Source organism: Diceros bicornis, chromosome 38 (genome assembly GCF_020826845.1).
Source record: "Diceros bicornis minor isolate mBicDic1 chromosome 38, mDicBic1.mat.cur, whole genome shotgun sequence".
In the NCBI taxonomy this organism is placed as follows: Eukaryota; Metazoa; Chordata; class Mammalia; order Perissodactyla; family Rhinocerotidae; genus Diceros; species Diceros bicornis.
Genome location: NC_080777.1, coordinates 30,002,931 through 30,019,657, shown reverse-complemented (window position 1 = coordinate 30,019,657; position 16,727 = coordinate 30,002,931). Strand labels below are relative to the sequence as shown.

Here is a 16,727-nt window from a genome sequence, read left to right as displayed (position 1 = left end):
GGTGTCTGTGAGAAACTGCAGGCTGCCACTGCTCCCCTCCTACTCTGCTGGAACCCTAGAGGAAACAGTTACCTCTCAGACCACTCCAAATAGTGTGACCCTTGTCTCAGGGAGCTACAAGTGAAGAGACGGTGAGGTTAAATCTACTCAGAGTCTTGCAAACCAGGAAACCCAGAAGGCAAGAAATGAAATGAAAAAAAAAAAAAATCACTATTTTGTCTTAAGTCATTAAGGAGTATGGATAGATTAGTTAGAAGGTTGGTGATTCAAGCCAAAAACTTGGCATGCTAGCCAATAAGGACTTCATTGTAAGGTCTCTCCGTGGACTTTTTGCAAATCCTTCTTCCCTGCCAGCTTCTAGCTTCCCAATGGTTAGACTACATAAAAAACACATTGGTCTCAGGATTCACATAAAGACAGAGATAAGCACTGTAGAGCTGCCACAAAACACAGATTTTAAAAAAATACTCTACGAAGCTTCAGAAGATAGACAACAGTAACAGCAAACTGCTCCTGTGAGAGAAAGAGACACACACAGACATCAGGTCCCATATTAGCCTCAATTACCTAGTATTTTATTTGACGCCTAGGCAGGGATGGAGAAACAAATACACTGGACAGAACATGTTGGTCTTCTTCATCCAGAAACGAGAGGGACTCTGCTGAGGAACCTCTCCTGGAGCTGTGGCTCTCCCCAGAGGTTAGTGTTGGGTATTGAACCATGTTGTCTGTGAGCCAACTTTGGTGAGGAATGGAGTTGGGGGCTGGAGAGGAAGGGCATAGCACAAATTCCAGTATTAGGTAGGCTGGATTCTTCTGAAGGTGCTGGGGGTGGGTTGAGAATTTAGCTATGGGACCCAGTTTCTCTTTTTTGAGGGACCCCGGTGGTCTCCACCAAGAAGCAGGTGCGTAGGTAGGAGAACGCTGTGGATTTGCTCTTGCCATTAATTTCAGGGCAGCGAGGGGGAGCTCAGGTTTCCCACTTCAGAGAAGTCTGGATGAGCATCCCAAGGGGTTATAGCACCATGAGGAGGCTCAACCTTCTGCAGTTGCCACATACCCATGATTCCTTGGTGAGATGATTGATCCCCACAGTGAGGTGCCCAGGTGTGCAGCTGTAAACAGGGTCCCAGGCTCCAGAGGGGAAGCTGAGGCTGCAATACCAGCTCATCAGATGGGATCACACTTTCTGTAGGAAAGCAGCTGGAGACCTGGGCTAAATGCAGCAGTCAGCTGAGAGCAGAAGGTGGTGGATCCAGGAACAGAGATGAGAAGTCCTAACATGAGAGGCCTCCAGAATCAACCTGCTGAGGATCCAAATAAAATTCACGATGGTATCCAGGAAGGCAAGAATCTCTTTGGGGTCTGAGGCAGTTGGAATGGAGGAAGGGGTTCTCCCCTTTCCTCTTTCTCAAGTAGCCAGTAACATCCGTGACAGAAGGCACTGGCTGGGCAGCACCAGAAAAGAGAGTTAAGGGCTCAACCACCTGATCAAGAGTCTGAAACTTGCCACGGGACTGCAGCCAAGGAGAGTGTTCAGAAGAAGCCTGGGTCCAAAGAAGGCCCCTCTGGTCCTCCCTCCTTCCAAGTTAGAATGCTCACTCCAGGGCCGCCTCATTCTGCACAGCAGAGACCTTAAGGCAGTGATTTCAGCACCATCCTTGGACAAACAGCCTCTTTCCACCACAGAGTTGCATATCTTACAGCTGGGTTGGTTGGGGGTCTTCACAGCTCATGGATTTAGCAGCAACAGCAATACTAGTCTCCAGCATCGAGGAGCCTGTCAGCCCTGGGAACTACCAGGTGAATGCAGAAGCTTTCTTGGGGAGCAATGGACCATCTTTTGGACCCAAATGAAAATATTCTGAAGATTCAGAAGCATCTGCTCCTTGCTTGGGTGGGACAGTGATCCAGGTTAGGATGCCCATAGATGCTGATATGGTCTTGTGCTACTTAGGAATCTGCAGAGCAACCACTTGGGCCCAGGCTCATCACAGCTCCCTGATCTGCACAGCCCTGACACTTCAGCCTCACTGGGCAGCTCAGCCTGGATCTGGCCCCACAGGGTCTTTCAGAAATGGAAGGAAGCGGACTTGTCCACTCGAGATAAGCAGGATGTCAGAGTCCTTCAGATTCTATCTTAACTGATCCCAGATCTTCTGCCCTCAAATATGGGACATCTAAACAAAGGCTTCTTTCCAGCTGGCTCCTTGGGTTTTGGTGACATTTCTTAGATGATCCTGAAGGTCTGGATAACAAGGGGATGTGTGCTTAACGGAGGTTAACACTTCCTACTGCGTTGTGAACATAAAGGCCCAAGTCTTATCTTTTTTTTTTAACCAATTGACTGGTACACAGTAAGTACTCTATAAGTGCTTGTTGATTGAAGGAATATAGACTGCCAACCCTGAGGGCAACTTCTGCAAAAGGTGGATCCCTTTGGAAGGCAGATCTTTGCCACCAAATCAAACTCCTTGAGCCTCCTATTCTGATTGGGACTATCTCATGTGGATGTCCAGTCCTACATGAATAACAATTAGTAAAGTCCAGTGTGGGATTTTGGACTCCGTCAGGCAAAGGGGCTGCCATCAGAATAGCGCAGTGAGGGGCTAAACAGGCCGCCAGCTAGAGGACTATTTCTAGTCTCCTGGTTTCCTCCAGGCCATGGTGAAGCTTAGAGTAGATCTTCTATCAAGATGCCAGAGGCTGGCAGCTGAGTTCCCAGGCAGAATGTGTGTTTTCTCTAAAGGGAAGTCAAGGTTCCTCTTCTCCCAGTACTTCTGAGCCAATGCTTCATGTCCCACATAAGCCCCAAGGATGCCAAAGATAGTGGCATAGCAGGTGTCTACTGGTGCCAATTAGATGGCATCAGATTCTCCAAAGAAAACCCACTTGGAAAAGCCAAACCAGCCCCTGGAAAGGCAACCCAAATGTCTTGTGAACATGTAAGGAAATGGAAAAGAACAAACCAAAAAAGAAAAGGAAAATAAATAGGCAAATGGGAGAAAAAAATAGAAACAAAACAAAAATAAAAAATAAAAAAGTAGGGTTTATTGACTCTCATGCATGTTAAATTATAGGGTATAAGACAGACGTAGTCTTTCTCTGAAGGCTGTCATGTTATTTTTGTGGTTTGGTGACTTCTTAGCTTGGCAGCTGTCTTGTCAACGTCCCCATGTCATCCAGAGGGCAGGGCGGGCAGCGCTCTCTCTACCTTGGCATTGGTTTCCCTCTCTCCAGCTTCATCTTTTCCATTTTTTTTTTTTTTTTTCCTTTTACAGATTGATTTAAACATTTTCTAAACCACATGCTTCTTTTTCTGGGCTTCAGCCAGATCTCTGGGGGAACAGTTGTTGGCAGTGGTGATGGAACTGGGTAGGGTCTGCGAGAATTCTGGGGAGCTTCTGCCTCCCTCAGATTTCCCCACACAGGACTGTGTCTCTCATAGTTCTTCATGAGAATCAGGAACTACTGCGAGTTTTTTTGCTGTCTTCTGAACCCCTCCCCAGAAAGCCCAGGAGTTTGTAATTGACATAGGAAATCAAGGAAAAAGACTCAGAATCATCTTTACCCCAGAGTCATGAGAGGAGGCCAGTAAATGTATCTAGGGGACATAAGTTCCCAAATTCCACCCCACCAATCCTTATGAGGAAGTTCTCAAAGAGGCAGCACCAAGAACCTGCGCCTCTTCTGTCACCTCCTCCTCCTCCCTTCTGTTCTCCTCTTGGGCTGGAGAGCCAGTGGTCTGGAAGAGGAGAGCGGAGAGGAGGAGCTGACATAGCTGATATCAGTGTTCTGCTGTCCCAGGGCAACAGTGACTGCTGGACCCTCAAAGCGTTGCCTGGAGGTTGGGGTCCAGGATGGTTTCTCGATCTGGAGACTCAATGTAATTGGCAGCTTCTTGAAGTTTCAGCAGCATGGCCATCTGAAGAGGGGCAAAAAGATGGATTAACGAGAGTTGGGACTTTAAGTCTTACCCACAAAAGGGAAACAAAAAATCTAGATCGTGGGTCTGATCCGTGGTTTGAAAATGATGAAGAGCCCAGAGAGTCTAGAGGCGGTTCATTAAAAAGAGCAGTGATGACTGCTTTAACCCTATTTGTAGACACGCACTTGTGTAACAGATACTCGGGAGTGCCTGGGCTGTACAAGGCACTACGCTGTGAGGTGAGGGGGAATGGCAAACAGAACAAGACCACCTCTGCCTCCAAGGTGCTCATACTCCAGTGGAGGACAGAAGGCCCTCTGTACATATGTGTATGTTGTATGTACATACAACAAGGTACATACCAGCTAGTACTGGGAAGCATGGGGAAGTGCCAGAAGAAGGTCTCTGTCTAACAACTTGTCCCTCCAATAGACTATAACCCAACAGCGAGACTCAGTGTTATCATGAACCTGTTTCTCCGAGGCTCACAGACCCTATTGATTCACGTCAAGTCTAAACTCCCCAGGGTCTTTGCCTCCTCCCTCTTGACCTCTTCTTTCCCCTTCCTACTTTCAGTCTGTGACCCTCCACTCCAGCTGACTAAGCTTGGGGGAGTCTCTAGTGAATCTGCCTTCTACCCTTCTAGTTACACGATTATTAACCGTCTTCCAATTTAAAAGCGTTTTTACACACATAACATCTATTTTCAACAAAGTAAAAATTAAAATAAAAATGTATTACGACTAAAGAAGGAGAATTTCTTATTGAGAGGTAAAATTGCAAGGTCATAGGCTATGTGCATGTTAAGTTTTCATACAATCTGTCAAATTATCCTCCAAAAAGCTTTCACTAACGAACACTCCCACCAGCAGAGTGGGCAAGTCCACGCTTGCACACACACTATTGTTGCCAATGTGGATGGTCATCTCCTTGTTGAAATATGCATTCCCTCAGTTACTAGAGAGGTTAAGGATCTTTTCATGTTTTTATTGGCCGTTTGCATTTCCTTTAGTCAAATGCCCGTTCATATCCTTTATCCATTCGTCCGTTTGGAAGTTTTTGGGAAGTTTTATATGTTCTAGATATCAATACTCTTTTGGTCATAAGCATGGCAAGTATCTCCCCCACTTTGTTACTTGTCTCAGCTTGCTTTCCACAGGGGGTTCATGAAATCTTATGAAGGAAATTAGTCCTGAGGATACCTCAGAGAGCAGAAATACTGCGCAGCCGTCGGGACCCGTCAGAGAGCGAGGGGCGGAAGCCGTCCCAGGGACCCCCGGAGAGCGAGGGGCGGAAGCCGTCCCGGGGACCACCGGAGAGCGAGGGGCGGAAGCAGTCCTTGGGACAGGTCAGAGCAGCAGTGGAAGCACAGAGAGCTTGTGTGTTGGCGGCCTGTTCTTTGGCTGATACTCCCACCCGTGATTTGCCTGAATCAAGTCTTTGCTAGAATACATCTTGCTGGCTCGCATTATTATGGAGCTTAAGCCAGGTTGCAGGCATACAATTTGTATGACCCAGGATCCTGCCAGTCAGAGCTCCTCACTGGCCTCATCCTGGCCCTGGCCTTGCTGACCCTCTTCAGCCTCCAGGCCCCCATCAGGGTATGCATGAAGAGTCAAGTCTGTAATACTCTTACTCTTACCTTAGAATGGCTTCTACTCACCAGAGGGTCCGAGTCCAGGGAACTTGGGGTGCTGTCTTTGACTGTCCTATCCTCAGGAGGGGAGGCAATGGTGTGAGGGCCCACGGTGGGTGGGGGCAGGTGGTACAGCTTCGATTGGTCTTGTTGGGCTGACGGCCAGGGAAGAGTGTCCCGGACCCACTCCACTGGGTCCTCCCAGGCGGCTTTCTGTCCATGGACCTGGAGAGAAGGAGAGATGTGATCACTGAGAGAGAAGTCCACAGACTAGAGGCTGTTCATGCAGCCTCCCCATGGTGTGTATTTCCTCAAATGTAAAGCCTGGAGGCTCCCATCCCCAGGGAATTTTCTTTGAGTCTCCCAACAAAGTAAATAGTTGGCATAAATTGGTAAAACCATTTTAGGGGATAATTTGGAAGACTATGTTAAAACTTAACAGTTACAAATCTTATGACCCCATAATGTTTTTTTTCAAGTAGGAAATTCTTCCACTTTATTAACAATACCTTCACAAAAGTTTTTGACTTTGTTGAAAACAGATGTTATCTGTGTAAAAATTCTTTTAAATTGGAAAACTATTAATATTAATGCAAAATTAAATGAAATAATGATTTCTGGCATCAGTGCGATAGAAAGCATCTCTAGAAATTTACCATGTCGTCAGGAGATATCTTTCCATCACAATGAAAAATTACTTTCACGGACAACACATGACCAGTAGGGTCCAGTTGCTGCAACATAGCTCATTAGTGCCAGAATGGGCCTCAGTGATCATATGCCCTAATTTGCAAGTGAGACAACTGAGAGGTTTAAAAAAAAATGACATCTTCCTCTTGCACAAAGTTCTTATTCTAACTTTTAAAAATTTTATCACATATTTCATATGTCTTCAAAACAATCCAGTGATTTAGGCACAGCAGAATTTATCTCCTTTTTTTACATATGAGGATGTTAAAAAGGTTAAGCAACTTGGCCCAAGCAACATTTTTATTAGGAATAATCAGGTTTTACTTAATTCTTAGCTCAATTATTTCTCTCTTTGCTCTGATCCCTAGAGAGTGGTCTGAGTTTGGCATACAGCCAGAAGGCCCAGGACTGGAGACACGGCCTCAGCAGCTGTGGTCATCTAGCCCTTTACTGAATAGTGGTTGAAGGCAGGAAAGCAGTGTAGTCTCTCCAGTGCCTTCCTGTACCTGCTAGGAAGGGAACCTCACTAATCTCAGTAGCCCCAGGTCTAACACTGAAGAAATGTGTCTGCTTTGTTAGGTAGGACAGCCTGGCCTTGGCGAATGAGTAGAGTCAGAGGGTAGGGCTCACCTTGATCCCATCCTTGGCTCCTTCTTGTAGGTAGGGAATGATAGAGTTGTTCCACAGGTCAATGAACCAGGTCCGGAAGTCCTCAATGCCAATGGGACAGGACAGAAAGAAGCAAGGGCCTGGGGAAAAAATGGGGCTGTGAAGATAGTGCCTGGCTGGCAATCTCATAAATCATGCTTCACAAGGTGGAAGTGCGGTCAGAAAGTGAGGGGAAGCTTTAAACACCCTCCTACATATTTTCCCTCCTTTTTTCCATTAATTGTGGGAAAAAATGAAGGAGAGGGGTTAGCTTTCTGATAGTTGAAGTGATTTATCCAAATCGTGGTGCTAAGTGTGTTGGGAATGCTTGTTAAGTAATTATGTGGTTCTAAGTCTGAAGCCACAAGGTTTGCAGCTCCTTTACATGCTGAAGACACCAGAAAGAAAGGGTAGCATCCCTCTGGGGTGGCCAAGTCGGAAAAGGAAGCCACCTCCTGACCCCAAGGGGAAGCTGCACCCCAGTACCGATGAGGAAGTCTGAGGTGCTGTGCTTCTCAAGGAAGGTGTGGAGGTGGTACCACAGCTTGGGTACCCAGTCGAGCACCCGGAGCAGCTCCTCCTTGTTGGCATTGATGTCGCTGTCTGACTCTACCAGCTTCCTCCTTAGGTAACGGACCAGGAAACCATTGGCTGGCTCCACGTTGTTGGAGAAAGTCAGCATCCTGCAGCCAGGGGTGGGGAGAGTGGGGTCAGAGTGGCAGTGGGGATGTTGTCAGGTTCATCCCCTGCCAGTCTGTCCCTCCTCTGGCCTGCCTCCCACTGATGCCCACTTGGTCTCTTCTCAAGTAATAGTGAGGTCAAGAGAACTCCCTGGGCAGGCAGAGCTGATTCTCAATCAGTGACCCTTTTCAGATAACCACCTGACCTCACTGACCCGGATGAGGGAGTGTATAGGCATAGAACCCGAATTCCAGCAACCTAGCTGCGTCTCTCGTAGTTTTACGGGTCCTCCTCTGCCCTGTAACTGTCATGGCAGATATACCTGCTCTCTTCCGAGCCCATGGCTCTGGCTGGTTCTCCTTCCTCCTGCTCTCTACTGCCTTCTGGCCAGATCCTGGGATTTAACTAGTATATAGACTCTTGGGTAGGGTTGGAAGGTTCGTCCAGGGCCACAGTTCTTACCTGAAGCTCAAGTGCAAGCCGTGATTGGGCGTCATTTTTACAGGCTGATTGGTGGTACCGATAATATATGGACTGTGGGAAGAAAGAAGAAAGAGATCCACCTAGACTTGTATACTTGCTTTCTGCCAGGTGCCCCAAAAGGAAGCTCATAGGTTGGCCTGGACCGGGTTCCCCTTCTTCCCATTGTGGTGAGTTTCGGCCTGACTCCAGCTTACCATTTGTGGTACTTGCAGGTCAGGGCCCCATTGACCAGCTCACTGATGGAGCCTGCTTCACTCAGGTCATCCAGGAGGATCACCAGGGGCACGTCTCCAATCCCTGTTTCCCGGTCTATCTGGTTGGCCAGGTTGGAGAGATACAGCTGCAGATCCTGGAACAGAAGCAGGCAGCAGGTTAGCACTCAGGAGTCGTGAGCACGTGGGTCAGCCTTGGAAAGAAGGGTTTAGGAGAAGCTGTGCTAGTTCTGGGTTTCCCTAGGGCCCTTGGTTCCTGCTTGATGCATTCGCACATTTGACTGTAGAAGCAGAGACTGATAAAACAGTGGTCCCAAAGGCTCTAAGGCAACCTTCGTAAGCAGGGGCCCCTAAATCCCCCAGAGGTGGGGAACACGTGCTATTTCCTAAATGGACTTTCATGGGTTGGTCCTATGAACTCTTCCAATGGACATGTCTCCCCCAGCTGAGAAGCCAAGATGTGAACCAGCTCCAGAGTGTTAGGGTGTGCCTAAGAGACTTCAGGATTTTGCAGGGGATGGCACAAGATGCAGCACTTAGTTCTGAGTGCTTCTCCCAGAAAGCCCAAAGTTAGAGAGTGATACTGAAAAGAGAGGTGGACGGAAGAAATAACAGACACGGGATGGGACGGACAGGGTCAGAAGAGAGGGAGGTGGCAGTGAGGAGGATGCAGTTTAGTCAGTGATCAACCGAAAGGAAAGGAGCTCAACAGAGGCAGTGGGTGAGAAGACAGAATGGAGAGGAAAGCACGGAAGAGGGGGAGGAAGGTTAGGCAGACGAGAGGAGAGGGGAAAAGGAAATGACACGGTGGGAGGGGTCTGGGAAGGCGCTGGGGGAAGCTGAGGCCTGGACAAAGGCTGGTGGGGGTCTCGGGAGGCACCCACCTTGCAGGACTGCTGGTGCATGTTGAAGGTGCTGACGATGCCCTCGGTGACCTCGCGGCCGGAGCGCTCCACTAGGTACTCGGCCAACCGATTGGTCAGGTAGGTCTTGCCCGTGCCACTGGGGCCCGAGAGGACGAGGCGCCGGTGCTTGAGCAGGAGGCTGATGTAGTGCTGCATCATTGGCTTGGGGATCAGTGTCTCAAACACCAGGCTGTCGACGCACTTCTCCTTCAGACCTGAACCCCAGCCCCAGAAAGCACGAGTCTTGACCAGGGCCCTGAGGATGGCAAGTGACCCTGAAGGGCTCTCTTTCTTCATCTAGGAGCCCAATGAGAAAACTCAGAGCCACCTGCCTAGTGGTTCCACGGGAATCCCCTAACCCCTAGTTTTGAAAATGTAAATCTTACTTTTAGGGACACGCTCTGAGCTACAGGTGCGTGGGTGGTATGAGAAACCCAGGCTTGGCAGAAATGTCCCTGGGAATAAAAGTCAGGACTGGGTCCTACTCATGTTTTTGTATCTCACATTACTTAAGCACAGTGACCTTCATATTGGAGCTTCTCAATAAATCCTTATTGAATGAATCATGATGGACCCTCTGACGCTCCTCTCCCTCCATTCACTCCATATCACCACACCCCAAGAGACAAAGACTGACCTTTGAGGGAAACTGATATGTTATTGACACCTCGGCGGCAGGGAGGCATCTCTGGGGGCTCCGCATCCAACACTCGTTTCACGTGGCTGATGCTATAGCCATGGATGGACTCAGTGCTTAGTCCCAGGGTTGAGGCTGGGTCCATCTTAGAAATATAGTCCTGACAGAAGAGAAAGGAAGAAAAAGAAGATGGTGAGAAACACTGCAAAGACACAAACACATGTAAGAGCCACAAGAAAAACAAGCATTAAAGGGAACAAAAGTAGATGGAAAAAGGGAGGAGCGTGCTTTTCCTGTTTAGCATTTCTCCATATAGCATCCGAGGTCCCCAAGATCCCAGTGCCTGATGAGCAACCTCTGTGGGAACATGTACCCTTTACCTTGAACACTTGGAAAACAGCTTCATCCAGCATCTTCCAGTCGACTTTTCCACTGACCTTGCTGCACCCCAGGAAGAATTCCTGCTGCTTCAAGTCCTGTGCGGCCAAGGTGGAAGCATGTGAGCCCCAGGGCAGGTAACTCCAAGAAAGGGAGACCCTCAAAGGAGTGGAGTACTCTGGTTTTGGGGGTATTCAGAGCCCAGATTCTCTTGGATAAAAATGACAGTGTCACTGGCCCTCCATCAAGTTCCTTACCCCTTTGATGATGTGCTGGGGGGGCATCCTCACCACCACCCGAAGGGTCACTTCCTCCTTTGGACCACAAGTGCTGATGCCATCCATAGGTGACAGGTCTGCAGGCAGAAAAGGGACTACCAGTTTTAGAGGCCCCCACAGGCTTTCTAAAACCTTCCATCATTAATCCGTTCCAAATAACTCTTGATTTACCACAAAGAAGAAACAGAAGCCCCAAACTGAGAAGTAATTAAGGTTAAGGGACCATAACAGCTCTTGGTGTCCCATGGCACTGGCGTCTCCTTGGTTTAGGCTTCGTTACCTTCATGACCCAAGGAAGATGCCAACAGAGCAAGCAGAATGGTGTAACAGTGACCCAACCCTTTTCTTCCCTCCACCCTATGGGCTCTTCTCCCACACAGGTACCTGTGTCTGTGAGACTTGGGCTGAAAGAATGGGTGAGTGCAAGGCCCAGGGAGCGGCGAGGGGATGATAAAGCCGATGATCCAGGGGCCTGCCCTGGAGTGGAGCCCGAGGAGGGGCCCGGGGCCACCTTCAGCCGGTCATTCTCTGCCTTCAGCAGGTCCACCTCCAACTGTGGCAAGAAAACAGGGAGGGTGGCAGGGCTGGACAGGTCTCTAGCCTTGGCCCTCCCTTTCCTCAGCTCTTGGCCCAGGTACTGACTTGCATGTTGTGCATGGTCTCCCGAAGCTGGTCCAGTTGGTGGGCAGAGTTGAGGGCCTCCAAGCGGATATCTGTAAGCTTCATCTCCTTCTCCCACAGCTCAGAGCGCAGCTCTGACACCTCCTTCTTCTCTGGCTCCTCTTCCTCATTGGCATGGAACAGCCTCGTGTGGGGAGCCGGGTGAGCAGGGCCCCTGTAAAACAGCGAGAGTCAAGCTCGGCTACGAGAAGAAGCGCTGGAGGTACTAGGGGAGACTGAGACCCGTGGCTGGTAGTCTTGGTTCCTCCTGCCCGAAGATGCTCAAGCAGCAGTGAGAGGAAAGAGCCATCTCCTGGTCTCGTCTGCCCAGGGAGAGGTCTGTAGCGGGGTACTGTTAGTTCAGGGTCTGATGGGCTTACTGCCAGCTCTGGCCAGCAGTTTACACTGGCTCCAGGCTGGGTGGCGGGCAGTTGGAGAGCACTTACTCAGTGACATCAATGCCCACAGAGGACGAGTTGGAGGACTTGATGGAGGGCGAGGCCGTCTCTGTGGAACCATGCTGCAGTTTGGGCGAGGAGGGGGCTGAGGAGTCAGGAGTGGCAATCTCCTCGATATCAGAGTAAGAGGAAGCTGACTTGGGTCCCTTTTTTATACTGAAGGCTTTGTTGAAGGAACTTCGAAGCTAGAAAAAAGCAGATCCAGGGAGGGAGATGTCAGGGCTCCACTCTGGGGATGGGGGAGGACTGGTTTGGGACTTCTGGGACAGGTATAGAGGCAGGGGATCTGCTTGCTGTAATTCAGGCTCCCTCTTTAAGGCTTCACTTGATTCATGGGATATGGACGTAAGAGTTGCCTAGAAATTAGGTCTGAGAGAAAGGGGAACCTTCTGTCTCCTGCTGTTGTAGGCTCTGGGAACTTCTGGGGTCTTCTCTCTCCCCTAGGGGAGCTGTGCCCAAGAGGGACAGAGAGAAGCCCCCAGGGGTCACTAGTGTCTCTCTCAGTGATGGAATCCTGCCTTCTCCAGCAGACCAGTACCTGCTCAGTCTAGACCCTTGCTCACTTTGGGCCTCAGGATCTACCTCTGCCCAGGCTCATCAGACTAGAATCTATTCACCTACCCACCAGAAACTGACAACGTGATTCTGTGGACATCAACGGAAGGGAGTGGTGTCAAGTCTCTTTCAGCACATCACAGAATGGTTAAAACAACCAGATATAAGAGCTTCTCCTATTTCCACCAAATGTCGTAGGAGAGGGGATATTTCCCAGCATTTCCTCAGAGTATGTGGGGTAACAGCTTGTTTGATCGTAGGAGTCGATGAGCTTGGGTGTTAGGGATGTGAGCTGGAGATGCAAATCAGGGTCCTGGCCCACACCCATCCTCATGCATCCGTACAGCATGCACACACACAGGGACACATGTGGAATGGCAGCAAGAGACAGAGAGTAAAGGAGGGGTCAAAGGCTAAGGGGACAAAGGCAAACCAGACCTCTCACAGTGAGAGAAAAGAGGGGAAATCCGAGGGTCCTCTAAGTGTCTCTCCTGGAGCACAGGAAGGCTGTGGGGTGCTGGCTGGAGCTGACTGGTGGTGTGTGTTGGCGTCTCTACTACGTAGGACATAAAGGAGGACCTCTCTGGCTGTGATGAGGATAGGAGTGAGAGAGCATGTGTGCAGGGGACACACGGTCACTGAGCAGTCGGGGCTCCAAGGTACCATAAGGCTCAGTTCTCTGTAGAGGAAAAGCAGAGAGCTGACTTGCTTGAGTTGCATAACTTTCTAATTTTCAATCTGATGAAGTCTTCTCTGCACCACTGCCTCACGGGAAGCCGTGTGTCTGAGTGTGTGTGAGTGTGAATGAGAGTACATGTATGAGAGTGTATGTGAATGTGTGAATGACAGTGTGTGTATGAGTACATGTGTGTATGAGTGCATGAGTGCATGTATATACAAGTGTGTGTGAATGAGAGCATGTATATGAGAGCATGTGAGTGTGTGAATGAGTGTATGAGTGTGCATGTGAATGAGTTTGTGCAAGTGTGTGTGAATGAGTGTATGAGTGTGTATGAGTGAGTGTGTGAATGAGAGTGTGTGTGTGAGTGCATGCAGAAAGAGAGCCTGTGACCACATCTGCTGGAGCCTAAGCCCTCTAAGATCACTAAATCCTAGGTGAGCAGAGAGCTCTATGTGTATTCCCAGAGCAGAACTGCCAGGAGGTGTTGACTGGTGTCATATGGTGAAGGATTCCGTGGTCAAATGAGTTTAGGAAACAATGGATCAAGCAAAACGAGACAGGACTTGTCACTGAGGGACATCTCAGAACTTCTATGCGATGTGTGCTGTAGAAATGCAGTGCATTTCCAATTTGATGCTGGCATCACCTTTTTTTTTGAGGAAGATTGGTCCTGAGCTTATATCTGTTGCCAATCTTCCTCCTTTTTTCCTTTTGTCTCCCCAAAGCCCCCATAGATAGTTTTATGTCATAGTTGTACATCTTTCTAGTTGCTCTATGAGGGATGCTGCCTCGGCATGGCTTGATGAGCAGTGAGTAGGTCCGCCCCCAGGATCCAAACGGGTGAACCCTGGGCTGCCAAAGCGGAGCATGCAAATTTAACCACTATGCCACCAGGCCAGGCCCTGGCATCACTTTCTAAGGAGCATCTCAGTAGACTAGTGTGGACCACGCTTGAGGAAATGTGAAACTAGAGAATCAGGTTTAAGTAATTTTCCTAGCATTTCAGGCCCTTCATATCTGTGCTCACTCCACTCACAGTGCTCCGGCCAGACTGCTTTCTCCCCACCACTGCTCCCCTTGATCAGTGTCTGTAGAAGGAATGCAACACACTCCTCTCTGCCTATCGCAATCCCACCGCAGTGTGGCGTTTAGCTCCTTTGTGGTATTTTCCCTGCCTTCTGATATGAGCCTGTCTCTCCATGAACTCCGTTAGCACTCATTGACTGACTTAAACATTCTGGCACCACTGAATTGTCATCAGTTTTATATACAATATTGTTTTTTGTCTCCCCAGCAATTCTGCAGGCTCCTTGGGGGCTGAGATGACAGACTCCAGTTTTCACAACCTTCACAATGTTGGGACAGAGTTAGGGTGGACCTCAGATGGCTGGTTTGTCACTTAAGTTCTGGGCTCACTTTCCATTTGCCATTTGTCTGAGACTATTCTCTAATCCCTGAAATGTCTTTGCAAGCTCCATGGATGCTCAGAGGGCTTTGGGCTTGAGGGTGACTTGAGGGTGCCCTGGCCTGGACCACATCCCTCACCTACCTCTGCCTCATCTTACTCTAGAGCTACATCTGCAGGCTAGACCCAAAGTGAGCTGGCCTCTGGGAAGCATGGTCAAGATAATGTTCGCCCAGTGATTCTTTTCCATTTTGGGCTTCTAGGGGTTGATGGAACAGAAAATAAGAAAGCTCACTTTCTGGGTAGGAGGAGCTCCATTTGACTGCTTTTATAACAGGCTGATTTTGTCACAGGGGAAGATGAGAAGACAGGAGGGAATAGGTCAGGATTCTGTCTGACGTTCCCATTTGGCCCCCAACCAGACCACTCCTCTGTCCTCATGTGGGGCAGCCGTGGATGGACCATGCAGTGGAGCGAGTTAGGTACTCTAGGGTGGTTGTTACGGTTAGTTTCATGAGTGGCTGTTCTTTTTTTAAGGGAGGGGGTTGCTCTCGAAATGGGGAAGGTATGGCGAAGGGAAAGAGAAAATGGGGGAGAGGAACTGGGTCTCTTACCTCATAGACCTGGAAAAAAATAGGGATTTGAAGTCAGCATTTTGAAGGGAAAAAAAAAGAAGCAACACTTAATCACTCATTGCACACAGCTGGTAGCTATCTGCACTACCCCCAGGTTTGCGGCCAGGCTTACTGCACAGAGACAGTGGGACAAGAAGTCCTCTCCAGACCATAGGCAGCAGAGGAGCTGAGAGGGTTTTAGACCTGCCTCAAGAATTTCAGAAGGGTCATCCAAAGTCAGTTTACGGTTATCTGGGGGAAAAAAACCCCAACTATCTCTGGACCAGTCAAAGGTAATATAAAGGTTCCTCTTGAAGTAATCTGGAAAGTTCCACAAATACCTCTCCAAAAAATTGAAGAAAAGGACCTCCAGGAACATCTAGAATGAATGGCTTTGTTCATAAAATCTTCTCTCCATAGTATAGAAGGGGGTGGGGGTGGGGGGCCTGATAGGACATTCCCTTCTGGATATTTCCTTCTGTTGCCCATGCACTTGACCTAATCAGAATGGAGAGCCCAAGGAAGCAGATGTGTATGAGGGATGGAGGGATGGCCTTAGGACAAGCAGGGAAAGACTGGGGGAAAGGGAGAGTTTAGCAGACCTTGCTCTGAGCAGACTCAGCCTGGAGCTTAGTATTAGAGAGACTATATCTTGGTTAATCCTGGAAGGATCTGCTCCCTGTGCGGAGGTGGAGGTGGTCCACCATGGTTCTACATAGTGCCCGCCCCAAAAACCTTTACCTACCCAACTCTTTTTTTTCTTTTTTTTTGCATCAGCATCCTTGCTGCTGCCAATGCTGGAATGGCTGGTGATGCTGTTGAGGCTTGAGATGCTATCCGAGGAGTTCTGTCTCTTGATCCGAAGTTCTAGGGGCCAAGTACAAGTAGGAAGAACACAGTCAGGGCAGATTTAAAGATGACAGGAGAGGCTGGCCTGGTAGTGTATCGGTTAAGTTCGTGCACTCCGCTTCGGTGGCCCAGGGTTCGTGGGTTCGGATCCCGGGTGTGGATCAATACACTGCGTGTCAAGCCATGCTGCGGCAGTATCCCATATAAAGTAGAGGAAGATGAGCACGGATGTTAGCCCAGAGACAATCTTCCTCAGCAAAAAAGAGGAGGATTGGTAACGGATGTTAGCTCAGCGCTGATCTTCCTCACACACACAAAAAAGAAGACAGGAGACTTAAGGCAAGTCTAGCTGCAGAAGGTAGAGGAGAAGGAACCAACCAACACCTAGGTCCACGTTACTCACTCAATTTTTGGATCATTCTTTCAACAAACATTTATTGAGTGCCAACCATGTTTCAACATAAAAAAAATGCTCAAGGTAAAAAGGTAGGAAATCATCCCTTTCTCAAGAAGCTCCCAGTCTTGTAGGAGCAGCCGCAGTACATGAACTAGTGAACTCAGCGTGAAGAGGTCTGAGAGGGGCTTCCCTAAAGCTGGCCTCTACGGTTCTGTGGAGACATCACCCTACCGTTTGTCGTGATTTTCTCCAGCAATACTTGGATGCCTGGGCAGCCAAGGCCAGATGCCCTGCATTTAACCTGAATGAGCTTTAGTTTTCTCATCTAGTAGGTAGAAAATCTTTGGCTCCCTGAAGTTTGTAACGGCCCAAAAGATGACCCACTTTTCTGAAACAGGGGAGGAAAGGGTTAATAAAGGAGGTGATGTCTGAGTCCTGAAAGAACAGAACTTCTTTCAGATGATAGCATTGGAAAAGGTATTTAGGGTTGAAGAAACAGCATATGCAAAGGCCCTGTGCAGGGCCAGAACCTCGGGGATGGAGCAGCACGGGGGCCAGCATGAGAGGATGGTGGAGAGGGGGCCCAGGCCAGGGCAAGGAGAGCCCTACGTGCCTTTTACAGAAGTCTGCC

At 49.0% G+C, this 16,727-nt stretch overlaps 1 protein-coding gene across 7 annotated transcripts in view; it reads right to left on the bottom strand.

The window, feature by feature from the left end:
- Positions 1-546: 546 nt before the first annotated feature.
- NAV1 (neuron navigator 1) overlaps positions 547-16,727 on the bottom strand; it is a 235,722-nt gene continuing 219,541 nt past the window's right edge. For all 7 annotated transcript variants that reach the window (XM_058533784.1, XM_058533785.1, XM_058533786.1 and 4 more), the window contains 14 exons: positions 15,596-15,717; positions 11,583-11,779; positions 11,119-11,311; positions 10,861-11,029; positions 10,456-10,553; positions 10,201-10,296; positions 9,821-9,980; positions 9,163-9,398; positions 8,261-8,415; positions 8,046-8,117; positions 7,389-7,585; positions 6,885-7,003; positions 5,592-5,789; positions 547-3,925 (listed from right to left, as the gene is read on the bottom strand). In XM_058533784.1, the coding sequence (XP_058389767.1) occupies positions 3,830-3,925; positions 5,592-5,789; positions 6,885-7,003; positions 7,389-7,585; positions 8,046-8,117; positions 8,261-8,415; positions 9,163-9,398; positions 9,821-9,980; positions 10,201-10,296; positions 10,456-10,553; positions 10,861-11,029; positions 11,119-11,311; positions 11,583-11,779; positions 15,596-15,717 (2,108 nt within the window). In that variant the 3' untranslated portion in view covers positions 547-3,829. The remainder of the gene's footprint in view (positions 3,926-5,591; positions 5,790-6,884; positions 7,004-7,388; positions 7,586-8,045; positions 8,118-8,260; positions 8,416-9,162; positions 9,399-9,820; positions 9,981-10,200; positions 10,297-10,455; positions 10,554-10,860; positions 11,030-11,118; positions 11,312-11,582; positions 11,780-15,595; positions 15,718-16,727) is intronic.